The sequence below is a fragment of the Syngnathoides biaculeatus genome, chromosome 15 (genome assembly GCF_019802595.1).
Source record: "Syngnathoides biaculeatus isolate LvHL_M chromosome 15, ASM1980259v1, whole genome shotgun sequence".
In the NCBI taxonomy this organism is placed as follows: Eukaryota; Metazoa; Chordata; class Actinopteri; order Syngnathiformes; family Syngnathidae; genus Syngnathoides; species Syngnathoides biaculeatus.
Window position 1 is genome coordinate 131,090 of NC_084654.1, and position 17,175 is coordinate 148,264.

The following is a 17,175-nucleotide window of genomic DNA, read 5'->3' on the forward strand; positions in this document are numbered from 1 at the left end:
ACCTGCTCTCTTCGCCCGACGTCCCAACTACCGCTACTGTACCGGACTGCCTGCTCGATCCCTGACTTCGGCATATAATAAACGTTTCTCCTTGAACTACCTGGCATCGTCCGAGTCCTGCATTTGGGTCCTACTCTCGTTCCGATGGGACGTGACAGTCTGAACTTTTGGAAGAATCTGTAATTTAAAAAAATACACAAAAATGGTCAGAAATAACCATATACTTAATGTCAATCGATAGAAATTTCAACATCGTTGGAGATAACCAGGTCTAAGATGCGACCTTAAGCGTGAGTTGGACTCTTAATATATTGAGAAAGTTCAAATGTGTCTACTATGGCAGAAGGTTCTTTGGATGTTTTTTTCATGTTATTGTCAACATGAATGTTAAAATCCCCTGTTATGACAAAAAAGTTGTACTCAGTATAAGTAATTGACGACAGCTCTGAAAAATCCTCCATTTTTTTATTGTATCTTGGAGGTCTATAAATTATTAAAACAATAACCTTTGGGTCACCTTTCACTAAAAAAAAAAAAAAAACACGGATATTCAAAAGCTCTAAAATCACCCAGTATTATTTCTTTACATTGAAATAATGATTTACAAATTCCAACATATTTCTCCGCCACCACAGACATGCACATGCAATACCACAGTTCATCTCTAAAAGAGCTACACTCACACAGACAGCTGGAGACAATCGTTTAATAAACTTATGTTTTATACGCACTAAGTTGGAAGCTCTACTTTTTTGTGCCATATCTCTTTGACCAACTTTCTGTCCTTTGTAATTACAGCAATGAAAAATGTCTGATCTCCATTGGGGTCAGAGTTATTCTCGAAAAGACCTGGTGAATATCCATCAGATTTACAGATAAGAGTCTTCATGGGTGGAGGAGGGTCCTTTCGCATCTTAGTGGACAGTGGTTTCAGGCGAGGAGGGATGGGAGGAAGATCTTGGCATGGTCTGGGTTGGAGTCCATCGTTCATTCTATCCATCAGACCCAACATTGCATTTTGGCTGGTGGAGGGGGATCTAACATCTACTGTGGATTGTTTGGTTGTTGTAGTCATCGAGGGGAGATTCTGAGATGTGCATGGCTCCAATGGGGGAGGAAGATGTAGAGGAGAGGAGGAGATTTATCGCAAACACACACACAGACACAGTTATTGCTGCCAAGGGTGGCACAACCTATTATTAGGTGAGGGGGCAAAGGCTTTTTCACAGAAGGTCAGAAAGGTTTTGATTTTTTTGTTGTGCCTTAATAAATTGATTTATTTTAAAACTGCATTTTGTGGTTCCTCAGGTTGCCATTGAGTTATATTAAAATTGGTTTGATTATTTGAAATCTGGCCAGCTCAGAAAATGGATGGATGGATGGATGGATAGATATTCGAAACCCCCATGCATGATAGATATATAAAAAAAAAGGAATCAAGAAGGAGGCCAATAATTTTTCACATGGTACCAGCTTGCTGTCAGAAATCTGCTTTTTGTACACAAGCGTGCAGATTTCAAGAGCATACAGACAAGCACACAGCCAATCAGATGGAGGGTCCCTGCTGTCTTCGTTATTTCTCATTATTTTTAAGACCATGATGGGTGTCGCGTCTCCTTTCAAATTTTATATATATATATATATATATATATATATATATATATATATTTTTTTTTTTTTTTTTTCAAATGACTAGGCAAATCTATTCACCCTCTTTTTTGCCACAGCATTCAGAAATTAAGCAACACGGTTATGCTTATGCAACCTAATTAGTCCCATTTTGGAGTGCTGTACCCTCAAAAAAAAAAAAAAAATCATCTGCCAAATTCCCATCAATACAGCACAGTACTAACCCATTGCTCTGCATCCTAAGCCTGAAATTGGTCAAACTGTTGTCTGTTGTCTTAGATGGTGGGTCCACATCAAACAATATGTATGAACTGTGTTGATGCTTTTAAAAAAAAATCAAAAATTCATGGAAAAGTTTAATTAGTTCCATAATCCCATTCAAAAGGTTTTTCATAGATTATAGACTCAGAAACCACAATTTAAACAATTTCAAGTTTTTATTTGTTTATTTTTCTGTAATAAAATCCACAAAATCAGGAATTCAACAAATTAGAATACTGTGAAGAAATTTTGCAAGCCATAAATGTTTTAAACTATGTCAGACTAATCATCTTCTAAACACCTGCACAGGTTTCGCCGGGTGTCAATACATTACTTCAACCCTTCAATCCTCAAATCATGTGAGTATTTCAGTCTTGCATTAGATGAGAGTTTGACATACAAAACAAGACTTGGTTGAACTGGTAGTTTGTGAGAGATGACAATTTATTATTTTTTCATTACTGGCCTATGGTCTTGGTACTCTTTTGGAGTCGATTTTTCTTTATATCTTCTTGGTGTGTGAAATTTACAAAAAATCTGGCTGAGCAAAGTTATATGTGTGAAGAGGAATGATACCCATGTGCGGTGGCGTAGCTTTAGTACATTCACCTCAAAGTTCTGAGGACTGGGGTTCAAATCCCATCCCCGCCTGTTTCGGGTTTGCATGTTCCCCCCGTGACTACGTGGGTTTTCTTCAGGCACTCCGTTTCCTCCCACATCCGAAAAACATGCATAAATGGGCCCTAGGTGTAATTGAATTTTGTCTGTCTCCATATGCCCTGCGACTGGGTGGGAACCAGTTCAGGGTGTACCCTGACTCCTGACCGATAACAGCTGGGATTGGGTTCCAGCACTCAGTCGGCCCTCGTAATGATAAGCATCTCAGAAAATGGATGGATGGAAGGATGGATGTATGAATGATATGACTCTTTGATGTGGCTCTCTGCCCTAACGGAGTAAAAAATGTGTCTCTTCACCTCTGACTGGTTGGCAAACCCCTGGTTTTGAGTGTTATTTTACCTTGTCTGACATTTTATGTGCTGCTTATTTTTCTGGATTTCATTGTTAAGTATAGCTGTGTTGAAATCTCGGATAATGAGGGGTGATTCTGGTGGTTTTTTTTCAATCTTTTTTACCTGCTGTGCGAGCAGTAGCAGTACTGCGTTCATGCAAGTTTAGGTGGAATGTAAACACCTACAAGAATGAAATAGACAAATTCACATGGCAAGTAAAACAGCTTAGAGTTCAAGAACAACAACTCCAAAACCGGGCTGCAGTGTATGCTGAGCTGTGTAACATCTGTGCACCATTTCTCATTGATATAGAAGCATATTCCACTGCCTTTCAATTTCTGCGCTAGCTCTGCAATGCAGTCCACCCAATAAAGATGAAAGCTGATAGCATAACAGGTCGATCGGGAACATGTCCACAGAGCCAAGTTTCTGTGAAGCATAGGGCAGCAGAACATCCAAAGTCTTTGCAGATCTTGATTAGAAGCTGAAGTTCAGTCATTTTGGTGGCTAGGGAGCTTAGATTTACGAGATGAATCAACAGAAACAGCAGTCTGTGTGGCTTCCTGTGGAGTTGAACTTGTATACCGGATCGCAAGCACCATATTTGACGCAATTCTCCTGAGAGAGCGCGGACGAGTAACTCCTGGAAAACATTGAGTAAATTGGCAAGAGTTGTCAAAAATAGAGTCCAGAGAAGACTCTCTAATGGTTACCAAGTCATTTCTTGTCTACCAAGACTTGAGTCCCAAGATGACCGAAAACCGTAAACAGTACCAAAGAGGATGTACCAAAGACAACCACACTGGTAGGCGTTATCTTGATACCACGGTCACCACAGCAGTCTATGAGAATATTTTATTGATCATGATTTCTTTCTGTATGAAGATACAGATTTGATTTTCGAGCAGTACCAAGCCCCTGCCCATATAGCCAGAAGCACAAAACTTGGTTTGATGGCAATGTCATCACAGTACTTGACTAGTAAGCCAACTTTCTGGCTCTGAACCCCTTTGACAATCTATTGGATATAATCAAAAGGAAAATAAGGGGCACCAAACCCAGAAAAAAAAAACAGAGGGCAAGCATCAAGGAAATCCAGGGTTCCATAAATCCCAGGCAATGCCACAGGCTGATTGTGATGGCGCATTGAGTCTGTGATTAAGGCACAGGGATTTCCAACCAAGTATTGAAAGTACAATTTTGAAAGTACCATATTTTGATTGATTTGTCTATAATGTTTTTTTTTTTTTTTTTTTTTTTTTACAAAAATCTGAGGTGTAAAGTATTTCTTCTTAGTATTCTATTTTTATTAGCTGTAAACCCAAATTAAATAAAAATAAATACTTGAAATTATTTTAATTGTCGGTCTTGAATCTGTAATTTATGGAAGTTGAACTTTTTGAACAGAATTCGGGAAACTAACTTTTCCATGTGATTTTTAAATTTTGGAGTGGAGATACAATGGGTATTTAAAGTATTAAAAATTGTCATTTTTTTATATTGCAGCCATTTGCAAAAATCTTTTAAGTTCATTTTTATTGACAGGAAAAAAATGTCATTTTTGTATATTTATCAACAAAAAAATGAAATGCAAGTAGATAATAATAACTAACCTTTGCATCTATAATTGTAATGAGGTTTAGAACCAGCTTAAGGATGATCAGAAAGAATGGACAGCACCTGAAATAAATATGTCACAGCAAAGGATCTGAATACATATGGATGTGTGATGATGAAAATCTTCCAAAATTTCAACAATTGCTTTTTTTGTGTCAAATGTGGTGCCGTGTGTACGATAATGAGGAAAGAAATAAACTGTGGCTGAAATATAAGAGTTTAAGGGGGTCTGAATACTTTGCATACCCACTGTATGTTTCATGGACCAGCATCCGTATGTTGATGGAGGCATGTCCGATTGCTTACTAGGACCATTGTGATCGTGAACTGCCACACAGAACGGGGTTGGTATTAAAGAAAGAACCTTTCCGGTTGCTAATCACAAAATGTCACTGGAGTAGGATCATTTGTATTGCATTTTTATTTACTATTACTTTTTTCAGATTCAAGTTATGTAATCAATTCCTTAACGGGAGGGGTGCTACCAATTTTGTCCTGGTACTATTTCTATGTCAAGGACTCCCTTTGGAAGCTTCGGAAACTCTAGGCAAACATCAGACATACTCGGAAGTGTTCCTTCTTCATTTTTTTGTTGTTGGATTTTTCCATCTTTTGAAGACTTGTCCCTTCATCAGAGGTGAAACAAAATCTTTAAAGGGCCACTGTCAGGAAATGCATGATTTTAGTATGTTATTCATGGAAAAAAATGGTAGCCGACATGCACCCATGCGTTTTTTCACCACAAAACATGATTTTGACTTACACAGCTTTTTGTAACTCCCGCCGTGAAAATCCTCCCAAGGGATTTGTTTTTGAGAAGAAGCAGGAAGTGACGCACATGGCAGGACCACCCTCAAGTGGACTCGTTTGTTTCTATTAGTTTTACCTTCAGGAAGGTAGCTCGTTGTTCCTTCGTGTTAGCCAAAATGCCAGCTCGTTGCATTGCTGGATATTGCTTGAACACTCGGGAGGATGGATTTACCCTTCATAAGTTTTCAAGAGACCCGGTTCTCGTGAAAAATGGATTGCACGGGTGCAAAGGACGAGAGCTTCGTGGGCGGCGAAAATGACCCACCCCAGTTGACAAGGCCGGCGGGCACTGCGGCCTTGTCGACAAGGCCGGCCGGCCGGCCGCTGGCCTTGTCGACAAGGCCGAGCCGGCCTTGTCAGCTGGGATGACTCATTGCGTTGCCATGCTGCAATGTCTCATCCCCGCCGCGGAAGTGGATCGGATGGGGGGGAGCGGTTTGGCCGTGATTGCATATCATCTGAATATGGCTGAAAACAATAGGGTAATATTGCCCCGGTAACTTCACTTGGTTGTGTGGTGTTCTCTTCTTCGAAAAGAGCTCAGAGGGGCGTGTTCGTCTCCCATAGTAGGGTCCACAGTGTGTTTTCAATGGTGAATGTCCGGAGTGACGTCACGGACAGGAGATGCCCAATATGGCGACCACTTGGATGTTATCGAATGACACATCTGCAACTTTGCGCATGGATGACACGCTCTCCGCTCATATTTATTTTTTTTGAATAGACATTGAAGTGAATAATGTTGTATTTTTTATTACAATATCTATTTTAGAATGTTTATAGGGATGACACTTGACCTTTTAAGTGCCTTGTGTCGTGTGTTCACACATGATGAAAACTACACGTCTGATTTGTTTATCTTCAAGTGTATGGGGTCAAAGAGGGAGGGATTCAGTGTCATCTGTCACAAGCTGTCAAAGAAGTTTTGGAGGAGGGCATCGATAGACGGGCTATACAGGGGCCCTGGTTTGACACTCATGTCTCCGTAGCACATAGTATTTGAAAAATAATTTTCTATGGACTAGGCTAAAGTAAAATGATCTTAGTTGTTTTCTGCTTTGTGTGTATTTACAGCCCTCCATGATAAAATAAATGATTTTGGGCAACCAAAGAAGTTTATCCTCATCTCTACAGTGATGACTTGGGCATGCAGTGAGCCAATCAATTCTGTAAGTATTTGTCTGATGTCCAGGAAATACCCTTGAAATATACACATTCAAGTTTTCGTTGATCCTTCCAGGGAATGTGTTACCTTAATATGGTGGAGGGGTTTGTGTATCCCACTGATGCTAGGAACTAAGTCGTCGGGGGCTTCCCACCCCTGCTGTGGTCATCCATGACAAACAGGTCCTAGGTGAGGGACCAGACAAAGCACGGCTGTGAGACTCCTATGATGAAAGACTTAAATGGATATTGGTTTCCCTTGCCCAGACGCAGGTCACTGGGGTGCCCCTCTGGAGCCTGGCCTGGAGGTGAGGCTCGAAAACGAGTGCCTAGTTGTGGGGCCTGCACCCATGGGGTTCCCCAAAAGGGTAACATGGGTCACCCTTACCCTGGGCTCACCACCTTTGGGAGGCGCCTTAGGCGTCAGGTGCATTGCGAGCTGGGAGGTGGCAAAAGGCAGGGACTTTGGCGATCCGATCCCCGGCTACAGAAGATGTTTCTTGGGATGAGGAACGTCACCTCTCTGACAGAGAAGAAGCCTGAACTGGTCTTTGAGGTTAAGAAGTTCCAACAAGGTATAATTGCGCTCACCTTCCTACAGAGCCCTGGCTATGGTGCCAGTCCTCTTGAGAGGGTTTGGACTCTCTTCCGCTCTAGAGTTAGACACAGTGAGAGGTACTGAGCAGTTCTGGGTAAACCTATTGCTCCCCGGGTTGGCGCCTGTTTACTTGGGTTCAGTCCAGTGGATGAGAGAGTAGCCTTCCTTTGCCTTCGGGTGGGGGGACAGGTCATGACTGTGGTTTCTGCCTATGCACCAAAATGCAGTTCAGCGTACCCACCCTTTTTGGAGTTCGTAAAGTGGGTGCTGCAGATCGCTCCCACTGGGGACTCCATCGTTCTGCTGTGGGCAATAACAGTGAGAACCAGAAGGTTGTGATTGGAAAAAATGTCCCGCCCCTGATATAAACCCAAGCAGTGTTCTGTGACTGGACTTCTATTCTCACCACAGATTGTCCATAACGAACGGCATGTTCAAGCATAAATGTATCTGCATCTGAACTTGGCACCAGAACACCATAGGTCGTAGGGCCATGATTGACTTTGTGATCGTGTCATCAGACTTATCCCCAGATGTCTTTGACATTGGCGTGAAGAGAGTGGCCTAGCTGTGATTTGATCACCATCTGGTGGTGAGTTGGCACCGATGTGAACAAGATGCCATATGGCATAACCTGGAATGGCTGGCAGAATCCCATCAAAAGGAGTTTCAACTTCCATCTCCGACAGAACTCTGACAGACAGGGACATTGAGTCCGAGTGGATGATGTTCCGTTCCTCCATTGCTGAAGCGGCCTTAAGGTGATGGGTGCCTGTCGTGGATACAATGGCCCGAACACGCTGGTGGACACCAACAGTGAGGGATGCCGTCAAGCTCAAAAAGGAGTCCTATCTGGCTATTTAGGGCTGTGGGACAGCTCATGGGTACCGACTGGCCAAGCGGAATGCAGCTTTGGTGGTCACTGAAGCAAGAACTCGGGCATGTGTGGACATCAGTGAGGCCATGGAGAGAGACTTCAAGACTGCTTCAAAGAAATTCTGGTCCACCATCTGGCATCTCAGGATAAGGAAGCAGTGCACCATCAACACTATGCATAGTGAGGATGGAGCATTGCTGACCTCAACTTGGGACTTTGTGAATCGGTGGGGGGAATACTTCAAAGACCTCATCAATTCCACCAACACACGTTCCCATGAGCAATTATAGTTTTGACTGGGGTCTCAAAATTTTGACCCCAAAAGAAATGATACAAAGGTTTTGAAGACACTATCCCTCTCGATGATGTGGCATTTAAACAAAATTAAATAATTTTGGTGATCCTGACTGACCTGAAACAGGAGAGGTTTATTTGATTTGACTTCAGACAGTGAGACGAAAAAATGAAATCTGGATTTTTGCATGTCTGGCTTCATCTGTAAATATCAAGTGAATTTTTGAATTATTCTTTCATGGAACAAAAAACAACCCAAACAAATAGGACCCTACACATGGGGAAAACTCAATAATGCACTTTTTAGTATGATTATCAATGTTTCAATGTATTTGAAGACATAATCTGACTTACATTAGGGGAAACATCCTAAACATTTGGGAGTCTACTCTTAACGTTCTTATGTCAACTTTCACAAATCCACAAAACATTTTCTCTGAGACATTTGGGGTGCGACTTCACCCTGTGGCAAGTTTGCTCTACATTCCCCACAGACTAACACAAATATTGTACTGGAAATGGCGGGTTAGGGTTAGGGACTTAAATCAAAACCGCCACCACAAACATCTGTAATACAAGTAGCAGATTGACATTCAAGACCACCACTATACTAATATAAAGGCCCATCTGATCACCATGTAATTACTAACATACAGGCACTAATTTAAATGTGAGAACTCTGATGTGAACAATAAGGAAGTGGACCATTGAAGCAAAGATCGGAGAAATAATGTGTGTGTCACCTATATTTGCGTTGGAAAAGTTGATAACTCAGAAAGATTCTGTCTAATGGGGACTTTGTTCATGTATAGCTGTTAATATGTAGTTGTGTTCAGAGGTAATTTGTATTGAGGTATTGGACATGTTAAATATGAGATCATCATGGAAATAGATTATGGAAATGGGAGGGAAGGCGGCATGGTGACGCAGCTCAAAAGCGTTAGCCTCACAGTTCTGAGGTCCAGGGTTAAATCCCAGCCCCGCCTATACTCTCAGAAATGGCAGAAAAGATCATGTTACCCCGCATGCTTCTTGACGGTATCAACCCTCAATTCACCTGCAAATGTATGGATCTCAAGTGAGTATTCAGCTGTGGATTTAGCACCCTGAATGAGAGTGAGGAGGCGCCGGGACGCTTCTGTGCCCTGAACGGCTGGTCGAATACTTTATGGAGTTTGGTAGAAAATAAATCAAATGACCGGCACTAGCGGCACGGTGAAGCAGCTGCAGAGCGTTGGCCTCACAGTTCTGAGGACCAGCATTCGAGTACCGGCCCCACCTTTGTGGAGTTTACATGTTCTCTCTGTACCTGCATGGGTTTTCTACAGCCACTCTGGTTCCCTCCCACATCCCAAAAACATGCACTCAATGGAGACTATATATAATCCCTAGGTGTGATTAAAAATCATGGAGGGGTCTGAAATTTTCATTGTAGGTGCATGTCCACTGTGAGAGAGATCATTTATAAAGAAAAATTCAGAAATAATTTATGATTTTTTTTTTTTAACGATTTGTGTGATACAGCTACATATAGGTATTTGATTACTAGATTATTTGATCTATCACCTAGAATTCTGACCCTCAAAGTCTGCCATTAAAAGTCCACCTCCACTCCATCTGTTATACTGAATCAGATGGACCTGTGTGAGGTCGTTAGCTGCTTAAAGACACCTGTCCACTCCATACAATCAGTAAGACTCAAACTTGTAACATGGCCAAGACCAAAGAGCTGTCCAAACACACCAGAGACAAAATTGTTTAACTACACATGGCTGGAAAGGGCTAAGGAGAAATTGCCAAGCAGCTTCGTGAAGAAAGGTCCACTGTTGGAGCAATCATAGGGGTTAGGGTAACCCTAACCCAAAGTCAGCTCTTCATTAAAATAACCCATTGTCCATTTCTCTTCCCATCTAGTCCATGGTAAAATTTAAACCTTGCTCCTAAACTTCAAGCCTTACTATCTTTCCACCTGCTCTCTTGGATACAAAATATATCAACCTTTCTCCTCATCATCATGTTAACCAACTCCTGAGCTTTTGCTGTCATAGTTCCAACATTCAAAGTCCCTACACTCAGTTGTAGACTGCATTTCTCTTCTTCTTCTGCCGAAAAATCCACTTCACTCCTCTTCTTTGTCTTTGACCCAAGTAGCTGAGTTTCCACCGACAATGGCCTGGGGTGGCATTGTTACCCCTCGCTACGACTGGTATGATATTCTTTAGGTAAATGCTCTAATTTGTCTGGCACAGTTTTACCCCGGATGCCCTTCCTGACGCAATCCTCTGCATTTATCCGGGTTTGGGACCAGCCTACAGATTGTACTGGCTTGTGCCACCGCAAGGCTGCATTAAATTCTGGACTCTGTGCTTTCCTCTTTTCTTTTTGTCTAGGAACCCACTTTACACCTTTTCATTCTCTTCTCCCTCTCATCTCCAGCGATTTGAGCTTCTTGAGGGGGGCCAACATAGTCACCCACGTTGATTCAAGGAGCGCATACCACCTTGTCAATAGTAGGGAGAGGGATGAATGGAAAACGGCATTCAACACAAACAAGACATTACAAATATTTACCTAATTATTGATATCCTGTCTGACATGCTCAACATGTAAAATTTAGTGTATATGGATGACATTCTTTTTTTCTCTCTGGATGAAAAGACCCATATAGTGCATCTACGTTCTGTGTTGCAGTATATGGAAAGGCTGAAAAATGTGAATTCCACCAGGTGTCTGTCTTTTCTTGCACTTGTGGTCGTTCAGGGGGAGATCTGTTTGGACCCCTGGACATTTCAATAGACTGTGTAACCAGACTACCAGCTTCTCAGGGTTCTCCCACCAGACTCCTCGGAGCAACCTGTACCTTGTCTGTGTTGATTACCCCATGCATTTGTACTTTGTGTCTCTTGTTGTTTGTTACCAGTTCGCTTTACCTCACTGTCACACATTCCATGCTCTTTTCTCGTAGTAAACTAGATTCTGCCTTTTATTTTAACCTTGCCTTTTTGCCTCATGATTTGGATATCATTGCCTTTTGGACTGCCTACATTTGTACTGACCTTTCCCTGCCATTAAATCCTCTTCTCGAACTGCACCTTGTTTCTCGAGTCATGTATTTCGATCCTGTCCCGTGTTCTGCCCTTGACAGACATTTAACTTAATGATTGACCAGTTGGTTTCCACTTTTAATCAACAGCTTTTTTATTCTAAAACTCACATTGTTAATAATAGAGGGAATGAGTATACACATAATATGGTTTATCTTTTAGAGGCACGAGTACCGTATCTCTTGATAGTTAAAGTTAGCAGAACAGTCTATCTCCATCGATTTTACTTTTAAGTGGCACAAAAGTGGAGAAACCGGAGAAAACTCTTGTAAGCATTTGGAGATGATGCAAAGTCCACTGTGTTTGTTCATCTCTATATTCTGTAGATCTGATAATGACTGAAAGTAACCTCCCTTTTATTTTGTCTCATAGGATGACCTTGAGCTCCCTTTTACTGATGATGATTTTAGAAGAAGAAAGGCTCATCCAAACTTTGAAAAGCACCTCGAACTGGAGAAAATGGTTACCAAAGTGGGCAAGATGGTGTGTTTCAAATGTCTTTCATGCATTTTTCTTCTGTTATTTGGTAAAACATACAATACAGTGAATCAAAAAATGTAATCTTGCTACATCAATGCACGAAGCTTGATCAGTTATCGACAAGTTGCACACACAAATAAAATTGCTGGTACACCTTTGTCAATGCAAGAAAACACACAGTAGTCACAGAAACAAAGGTGGGACTAAGTTATTGATCTGGAAGTCATAAATTTGTCATCACTCTAAATCTTTACCCTAAAATCCCAAGTCGAGAGGCAAGTCTAGAGACAAATCCAAATCCAACACTTTGAGTCATTTTGAGTCATTTTTACTGCAAATTAATGTTCTATTTCAAAATAATATTTACATATATGGCGGCACACTCGTGACCCAAGTGAAGATAAGCAGAAAGAAAGCTGAATAAATGCATATGTAGCATATTGTAATTTAAGTGTGTGTGTAAAGTCTGTGGCGTTTGCATGTTCTTGCCGTGCTACCGTGGGTTTTCTCCCAGCACTCCGTTTCCTCCCGCATCCCAAAAACATGCAACATTAATTGGACACTCCAAATTGCCCTTGTGTGTGATTGTGATTGTGACTGTTGTCACTGTTGTCTCTCCCAATGTCCCTTGCGATTGGCTGGCAACGAGTTCAGGGTGTACCCTGCCTCTTGCCTGTTGACGGCTGGGATAGAGTCCAGCACTGCTGCGACCCTTGTGTGGATAAGCGCCAAAGAAAATTGTTACATGGATGTTAAATTAGAGGATAGCGTTTGCGCTCTTCAATCCCTGGGCTCTATTTAAACTGAAAGAAGAGAATATTATGAAAATGCATCCATCGATTTTAATCTGAAGGAGGTTACTGACTGTAAGGTAGTGGTAGGAGAGAAGGAGAGCCGCTTGACAGCATAGGATGGTGATGTGTATGATGACTATGGTGGTGAGTAGGAAGATTAAGAAGACAGGTAGAGCAGAGAACCATGTGGTGGAAGCTAAGTAAGGAAGAATGTTGTGCAGCCTTTCAGATAAAGGTGAGACAGGCTCACAATGGACAGGAGGAGCTCCCAGAAGACTGGACTAATACAGCCAAGGTGATCAGAGAGACAGGCAGGAGAGTACTTGAGGTGTCTTCTGGTAGGAAAGGGGAGAAGGAGACTTGGAGGTGGAACTCCAAAATACAGGAATTCATACAAGAAACGGGATTAGCAAAGAACTCGAACTCTGAGAGGACCGAGGAAAGGAATACATTGAGATGTGACGTAGGGCGAAGGTCGAGGTGGTGAAGGCCAAAAAGAGGCATATGATGACATGTACACCAGGTTGGACACGAACGAAGGAGAAAAGGATCTCTACGGATTGTCTAAACAGAGTGATAGAGATGGGAAGGAAGCGCAGCAGATAAGGGTGATGGAAATGTGTTGATTGGTGCCAGTAATGTGCTAAATAGATGGAAAGAATACTTTGAGAAGTTGATGAATGAGGAAAATGAGAGCGAACGAAGTGTAGAAGATTCAAATGTGAAGGACCAGGAAGTGGCAATCATTAATAAGGGGGCCGTTAGAAACACACGAAAGAGGGTGTAAAATGGAAAGGCAGTTGGTCCTGATGACATACCTGTGGAGGTATGGAAGTAATTTGGAGAGGTGGTCGTGGAGTTTTTGACCAATTTATTCAACACAATACTGACGGGTAAGAAGATGCCTGGAGAATGGAGGAAAAGTGTACTTCTTTGCCTTTCGGCTTGTCCCATTAGGAGTTGCCACAGCGTGTCATCTTCGATGAACGCATATTTGTTTGGCACAGTTTTACGCCGGATGCCCTTCCTGATGCAACCCCTGTGCATTTAGCCAGGGAGAGAAGCTTACAGCACCTGGTATTCCCAGTCAGTTTCCCATCCAAGTACTAACCAGAGCTAAACCCGCTTAGCTTCAGAGATCTGACGAGATTGGGCGTTCTCTATATAGCATGGCCATCAGCAGGGATCAGGTTGAGGAAAAAATAGAAAGATGGAGGCATGCACTGGAAAGAGAGGAAGGAAAATTAGCCGAAGTTAAACAGAATATATGCGCGTGAATGAGAGGGGTAGAGGGGGAACACTTAGGCTCCGGGGAGAAGAGATGGTGAGGTTGGACAACTTCAAATACTTGGGGTCAATAATCCAGAGCATAGGTGAGTGTGGTCAGGAAGTTAAGAAATGTGTCCAAGCCCGGTGGAAGAGCTGGTGGAAGGTGTCTTGTGTATTATGTGACAGAAGAGTCTCCGCTATGATGAAGGGCAAAGTTTATAAAATAGTGGTGAGGCTGCCCATGATGTACAAATTAGAAAGGGTGGCACTGAACAAACAACAGGAAGCAGAGCTGGAGGTGGCAGAGATGAAGATATAGAGGTTCTTGTAAAAAGTGAGCAAGTTTGATAGGATTAAAAATGAGCTCATTAGAGGGACAGCCAAATTTGGAAGTTTTGGAGATAAGGTTCAAGACAGCAAACTTCGAGATGGCATGCTGTGACGACCCCCCAATGGGAAAAGCCGAAAGGAATAGAAGAAGACAACATCCATCGATTTTCTGAGGCGCTTATCCACAAGGGTCGCAGGAGTGCGGGAGCCTATCCCAGATATCTCCGGCCAGGAGGTGTAGTAAACTCTGAACTGGTAGCCAGCCAGTCGCAAGGCACATAGAAAAAAACAGGCATTCAATTCACAATCACACCCAGGGGCAATTAACACTCTCCAATTAATCCATATTTTTGTGATGGAGGAAACCGCAGTGCTTGGAGAAAAAAAACACACAGGCACGAGGAGAATTGATTAGCTAACATGAGGTCGAAAAAATAGTAGATTAATCATTTTCTAAAACACCCCTGGGACTCTTTCACTGAGTGTGGGGCTACTCCCTTGGTGCGACAAATAACTTCTGAAGACATGAATTGTTTGTCTATCCCCTCACTTATACTTTTCTTCTATAGACATCTATAATTTACTTCATTAATCCTAACACATGTTAATTGTATTGCACAGCAGGGTTCCAGACCCTTGTCCTTCATGCTTCTTCACCTGTCCTTGTCCTGTCTGATATGGTGCTGTCCTTCCCTCACAGGGTGTAACGCTGAAGCCCGAGGCAAAATTAACATGTAATGATGGTTTGTTGTAGATATGTAATTATTTATTTCCTCATTGTTTATAACTACTGGCTTATACTGTCTTTGTTTACTTCTTGCTGAAGCCCAAACCCAGCTGTTAACAGGCAGGAGGCAAGGTACACCCTGTATGCCGTACTTACCTATCACTTCTTCATCACCCCTGTTTCCTCCACCAACACGTCCATTACACTCTGCGCCAATCACACCTCTCTCTCTGTCTGGGATGCTCAGAACTACTAGAAAACCGATGGATGTATTTTCTTAATATTTCAGTTTAAGTAGAGGCCAGGGATTGAAGAGCCCAAACGTTATCCTCCAATTGAACATTCATTTTACCATTTTCTTGGGGGCTTATCCACACAAGGGTCGCAGTAGTGCTGCACCCTATCCCACCTGTCAACGGGGAGGAGGCAGGGTACACCCTGAACTGATTGCCAAACAATCGTCGGGCACATGGAGAGACACAACAGTCGCACTCACAATCACAGCAAGTGGCATTTTAGAGTCTCCAATAAATGCATGTTTTCAGGATGTGGGAGGAAACCAGAATGCCCGGAGAAAACCCATGCAGAAAAGGGGAGAACATACAAACCCCACACAGGTGGGGTCAAGATTTGAACCCTGGGCCTCAGAACTGTGAGGTCAACACGCTACAGCTGCTCCACCATTCCAGAGCCATATGACACACGTGTATATCATTCTCTCCTCACACACAAACTTTGTTCAGCCAGATTTTATGAAAATGTCCAACACCAACATGGTAACAACACAAATCAACTCCTACAGAGTACCAAGACCATAGGCCAGTGATTAAAAAAAAAAAAAAAAAGTATCCCCTTACTCACACAAACTACCAGTTCAAAAAAGTTTGGTCTTTTACAGTGAAGAAAATAAGTATTTGAACACCTTGTTATATTGCAATTTCTCCCACTTAGAAATCATGGAGGGGTCTGAAATTTACATCGTAGGTGCATGTCCACTGTGACAGAGATAAGCTAAAAAGAAAAATACGGAAATCACAATGTATGATTTTTTTTAAATGATTTATTTATATGATACAGTTGCAAATAACTATTTGAACACCTGAGAAAAACAATGTTAATATTTGGTACAGTAGCCTTTGTTTGGAATTAAAGGGGTCAAATGTTTCCTGTAGTTGTTCACCAGGTTTGCACACACTGCAGGAGGGATTTTGGCCCACACCTCCACACAGATCTTCTCTAGATCAGACAAGTTTCTGGGCTGTCGCTGAGAAACTATGAGTTTCAGCTCCCTCCAAGGATTTTCTATTGGGTTTAGGTCTGGACACTGTCTAGGCCACGCCAGAACCTTGATATGCTTCTTACGGAGCCACTCCTTGATTTTCCTGGCTGTCCGCTTCAGGCCATTTTAATGTTGAAAGATCCAGCAACAACCCATCTTCAATTCTTTGACTGAGGGAAAGAGGTTGTTCCTCAAAATCTCACAATACATGGCCGCGGTCATCCTCTCCTGAATACAGTCCAGTCATCCTGTCCCATGTGCAGAAAAATACACACTTGGCAAACTTAAGACGGGCCTTGACATGTGCTGGTTCAAGGGGAACCTTCCGTGCCATGCATGATTTCAAACCAAGACGTCTTAGTGTATTACCAACAGTCACCTTGGAAACGGTGGTCCCAGGTCTTTTCAGGTCATTGACCAAGTCCTGTTGTGTAGTCCTGGGTTGATTCCTCACCTTTCTAAGGATCATTGAGACCCCACAAGGTGATATCTTACACGGGGCTCCACTCCGATTGAGATTGACCGTCATGTTTAACTTCTTCCATTTTCTAATGATTGCTGCTCCAAAAGTGGATCTTTTTTCACCAAGCTGCTTGGTAATTTCTCGTAGCGCTTTCCAGCCATGTGGAGTTTTACAATTTTGTCTCTGGTGTGTTTGGACAGCTCTTTGGTCTTGGCCATGTTACAAGTTTGAGTCTCACTGGTTGTATGGGGTGGACAGGTGTCTTTATGCAGCTTGCGACCTCACACAGGTGCATCTGATTCAAGACAATACAATGGGGTGTACTCTTAAAGGCAGACTAACAGGTCTTTGAGGGTCAGAATCCTGACTGATAGACAGGTGTTCAAATACTTATTTGCAGCTGTATCACACAAATAAATTGTTAAAAAATCATATATTGTGTTTTCTGGATTTTCCTTTTTCGGTT

At 42.3% G+C, this 17,175-nt stretch overlaps 1 protein-coding gene across 10 annotated transcripts in view; it reads left to right on the forward strand.

Annotated features, from left to right (window-relative positions):
- The window catches only part of ak7b (adenylate kinase 7b), a 170,402-nt gene that overhangs the window by 14,160 nt on the left and 139,067 nt on the right, over window positions 1-17,175 (forward strand). For 9 of the 10 annotated variants that reach the window (XR_009798358.1, XM_061843135.1, XM_061843129.1 and 6 more), the window contains exons 4-5: window positions 6,405-6,499; window positions 11,740-11,850. Coding sequence is in view for 9 of the 10 variants with exons in the window: in XM_061843135.1 (XP_061699119.1) it covers window positions 6,405-6,499; window positions 11,740-11,850 (206 nt within the window). In the remaining variant the exon portion in view is untranslated. Of the gene's footprint in view, window positions 1-2,199; window positions 2,250-6,404; window positions 6,500-11,739; window positions 11,851-17,175 lie in introns of all 10 variants that reach the window. The other variant, XM_061843138.1, reaches the window with a different exon arrangement.